This window comes from Cryptomeria japonica, chromosome 5 (genome assembly GCF_030272615.1).
Source record: "Cryptomeria japonica chromosome 5, Sugi_1.0, whole genome shotgun sequence".
Classification (NCBI taxonomy): Eukaryota; Viridiplantae; Streptophyta; class Pinopsida; order Cupressales; family Cupressaceae; genus Cryptomeria; species Cryptomeria japonica.
The window spans coordinates 306,686,126-306,690,244 of NC_081409.1; the positions used below are offsets into that span (position 1 = coordinate 306,686,126).

The window sequence follows — 4,119 nt, forward strand, 5'->3', positions numbered from 1 at the left end:
GATCTACTATTTTCATACATCACTCAAATTTATTTATTTATTTATTTTTATTTTTTTTCAAAATTTCCTATTTTTCATAAAACGGGGACTCTACATTTTTCCCGAATAAAAAAAACTCTAATAGGCATAAGTTAAATGTGGACAACCTATCTTTCTTCATTCGCTATTACATTTCAATTTACATATAAATTGAACTCTCAGCGGTATATTTATATAAGAACAGATCTTATAAGTTCAGTTACCCAGTAATAAATGATTTCTAACTGCTGACAAACAAATCCTTTACTTTAAATTGGTGACATCTTTTTTGATAAATACCTTTCTTCATTGTAACATATGAACTGAAACTGCAAAGATTTCACAGGATCTGCTTACAAATTTTAAGAGCTTTCTTTTAAACAACTGGTTTCACCATTGGTTTTTTATTGTTTTGGTTTGATCGTAATACAATTTTGAAAAAATATATATCTATCATAACAATTTCATATGTAATCTCAGCTGCTCCTTTTCCAAAGGAAAAGTTCTAGCTGTTTACAGAACTTTTTATTGAATCACATACAGATACAGCGGCATTAACATCATTGAGAAGATCAAGAAATGCCAGCAAAAGATTATTTAGATGATAAATGTTATGGTTTGTTTATCTAGGTGGTAACGTTGGGTAGATCATGAGGAGATTCTATAAGCATCGAATCCAAGTGAGTGTAGCCAGTCAATAAGATTTGGCACCCCCTCTATAAAACTCATAGTTTTGTTCCCTCCTGGTTCTCCATTACTGTAGAGCGACATTATGGCATGCCATCCTCTCTGCGTTGGATGGACTGAATCCCAGTAAAACTTTTCATTGATATCAGAACACACTTCATATAAAGCCCTGCCTACTTCGTCCACCTGTCCACACTTATCAATCCCGCCTTTCTCAGCACAGCAAGGAACGAACAAATCCACAAACCCTAGCACAGAATTACAATAACAAAAGTAAGACAGTATTGTTGAGAAGGTATTGATTTTGAAGATTTATCAGAAACAAGGAAGGCAGGGTAATTTAAGGTACCAAATTTAACAGGATTGGAGAAAATATAATTAGCCGCAGACACAACATCTGAAATTATAATGGATGATTCCTTATGACGAGATCTGAGGCTTTGTACGCCCTTTGTCAGTAATCTCGTATGAAGAGCTATAATGTCATCGAAGTTCGAATTGCAGGATGTCTTGCCGATTTGAGGAGCGCATCCAAAATGAGCATTATTACTCACAACGAAATTCCTAAGGCCGAACTCATACAAATCTTTCACGGCCTTGACTATCCCTCTCACCACAGGCTTCACCAGATCGATTATTCCCTGTAATAACGTCGCAAATTTGAGAAAAATATTTGTTAAATTTCAGCAGGCAATAAAACACATCAGATTTTGAACTAGGTACCTCTCTGGAGCCGTTTCTGCTTGAAACGTATGCACCGTAGTCGTTTCCAGCCACGGAGATAAGGACTATTGACCGCGAGAGCTTGTGAGAATCGAACCCTAGACTTCCTCCAACCAGCTCCTTAAACTGCTTCACCTGTTGTGGCACTGTTGTGAAACCGTAGGCTCGAAGTATTCCACTGCCGCCTACTGCAAAATTAACTCCTTGTCGAATCTTCTTTGCAGTTGCTTTACAGTCATGACTTTTCAGCATCTCATAAGCAATGGGAGAGGGAAGCCCTAAAATATTCGCTGCACAGTGCACACACCAAAGCCACATAATACTAAGACAAATGTTGCTCAAAACCTTAAATTTCACCATTTGTGAGTGGAAGCAAGGTTTACCCCAAAAATCTGTCTGGATTTTTCCAGAAGAAAATCTGCCTGCAGGATAGCCAGGCCAGGTCAGACCGTACGGTCGTCTCCATGACTGGTTTTCGCTTTGATTATATGGATTGCGATTTCCTGTGTCGGCAAAAGAGTCTCCCAACACAAACAACGCCTGCGCTTTCTCCGCAATGCCTCTCCCTGCAAATCAATCAATTTAAATTTAAAATCATACGAGTATAGAATGAGGAAAGTTTGAAATGATAATTTGTATATCTGACCTGCAAGTAAACAGAAAATGATTATCAGAAACAGAAGGCGAGAAAACATGGCATCCATATCTGTAGTCAACTGAATTTGTAACTACAACTCCCAAATTGTTTGAGCGTTTCTGTGAGAGATGTTTGAGCTCTGATAATTTTATAGTGCTCGAGCGTAGGTCCTGATTAACAAAAAGAAGCGATTTTTTGGCATACGCTTAAGAATCCAAAGACAATTATCAGAGTCATCTCATTCATTTCATGTGGAGATAATCTTCAACTTCTCCTTTGGCATCATCCATCTGGAGTTGCTGCTTTTTGAATTGCATTTGCATAAAGAAATAGTTGATGGGAAGTGAGAAGTCTTTTCACAAGAATAAACCAACATTCGCATGGTTATGGCCAGTCAAAGGCTGCTCAAGTACAGCTAACAGCGACTAATTTAATGTTATTTCCATTAAAAAGGAATCATGACAAACGAATACAAATGGAAGAGCACTCAGATATTGTCCCTTCTATGATTATGTTTGGGTCGATGGACTTTTTAACCAATAATCTAATTAATAATTAATTTAGTATAAAGTAAGTCTATATAGAAAATAAGATTCACATGGGTAAACCAAATAACATATAAATTGAAGAGCATTGTCCTTTTAGGTGGGAGGACTTTTAATTAATAATCTAATTAATAATTAATTTAATATAAAATCTATCTATATAGAAACTAAGATTCATGTGGGTAAACCAAATAACATATAAATTAAAGAACACTCAGATATTGTTCCTTTGATTATGTTTGGGTGGATGGACTTTTTAATTAATAATCTAATTAATAATTAATTTAGTATAAAGTAAGTCTATATAGAAAATAAGATTCACATGGGTAAATTCAAGAGCATTGTCCCTTTTAACTGGGAGGACTTTTTAATTAATAATTAATTTAGTATAAAGTCTATCTACATAGAAAATAAGATCCATGTGGGTAAACCAAAAAATATATAAATTGAGGAGCACTTAGGTATTGTCCCTTCTATGATTATGTTTGGGTGGATGGAATTTTTAATTAATATTCTAATTAATAATTAATTTAGTATAAAGTCTATTTATGTAGAAAATAAGACTCATGTGGGTAAACCAAATAACATATGTGGAGATAAATTCTCGCCTCATCGTCTGTGGGCTCATTAAGAACCTTTCAACTTCACCAAGAGATCAAGAGCCCAAAGATTTGATCCTTGGTGGGCTCGTTAAGATCCTTTCAACTTCACTTAGAGACCAAAGGCACAAAGCTCTGAACCTTGGTGGACTTATTAAGAACCTTTCAACTTCATGACCCATTATAAATGTAACTAGTTTTTTAAATAGAAGTGGGAAAATAAAATGGATTCCATCTTTTTATTTTGCGATTTTGGATAAAAAAAATTAAATTACTATAGAAATTTATTTTATTTTTAAATTTTTTTAATAATTTATAGGGATTAGAGATAGTTGGATTTTTTTTTAGAGAGATGTTTGATCTTTACCAACAATAAATTAAAGACTTTACTTTTTAAGATTTTGCATCTATCAATCATAGTGTTTCTTGTTCAAGTCTTGATAAAAGGTGGCATCATGACAAATCAATATATAGGACAAGATACATGAGACATTAAAGGGTGTGATTTATTTCATATACTTTTGCTTTGACATTTTCTTATTTTTGTTCTATTTTGAGTTTACTAGATTTTTGCTTGCACTTGTTTTTTATTAAGGGAAAAGCAGGTTTTGAGGGGACCCGAAACCCCGTACAACAGGTTTTAAGGAGACCAGAAACCCCTTGGATGAACCAACATCCAGCTCCGAGCAAGAAACAGTTGATCAAAAGATATACAATGAATCCATACAGCCAACCACTAGTGAAACGCCAACCACTAAACAACAGAGAACATTACAAATTAGGCTAGTCTACAACACGACTCTGAGGGTTTTGACTAGCACCCACAACCACAGAAGAGGGTTTTAAATAGGATCCCTCAACCTGAAAGACACTAAGGGTTTTTATTGCACTTGTTATTCCTTATTTTGCA

General features: G+C 34.8%; 1 protein-coding gene across 1 annotated transcript; it reads right to left on the bottom strand.

Annotated features, from left to right (window-relative positions):
• Window positions 1-394: 394 nt before the first annotated feature.
• LOC131045028 (GDSL esterase/lipase At5g03610) lies at window positions 395-2,524 on the bottom strand. Its single transcript, XM_057978536.2, has 5 exons — window positions 2,075-2,524; window positions 1,812-1,994; window positions 1,429-1,718; window positions 1,055-1,346; window positions 395-953 (listed from the first exon to the last, which is right to left on the bottom strand). Exons 1-5 carry the CDS (start codon window positions 2,130-2,132, stop codon window positions 667-669), a joined length of 1,110 nt encoding a protein of 369 aa, XP_057834519.2. The 5' UTR covers window positions 2,133-2,524; the 3' UTR covers window positions 395-666.
• Between the last annotated feature and the right edge of the window lie 1,595 nt (window positions 2,525-4,119).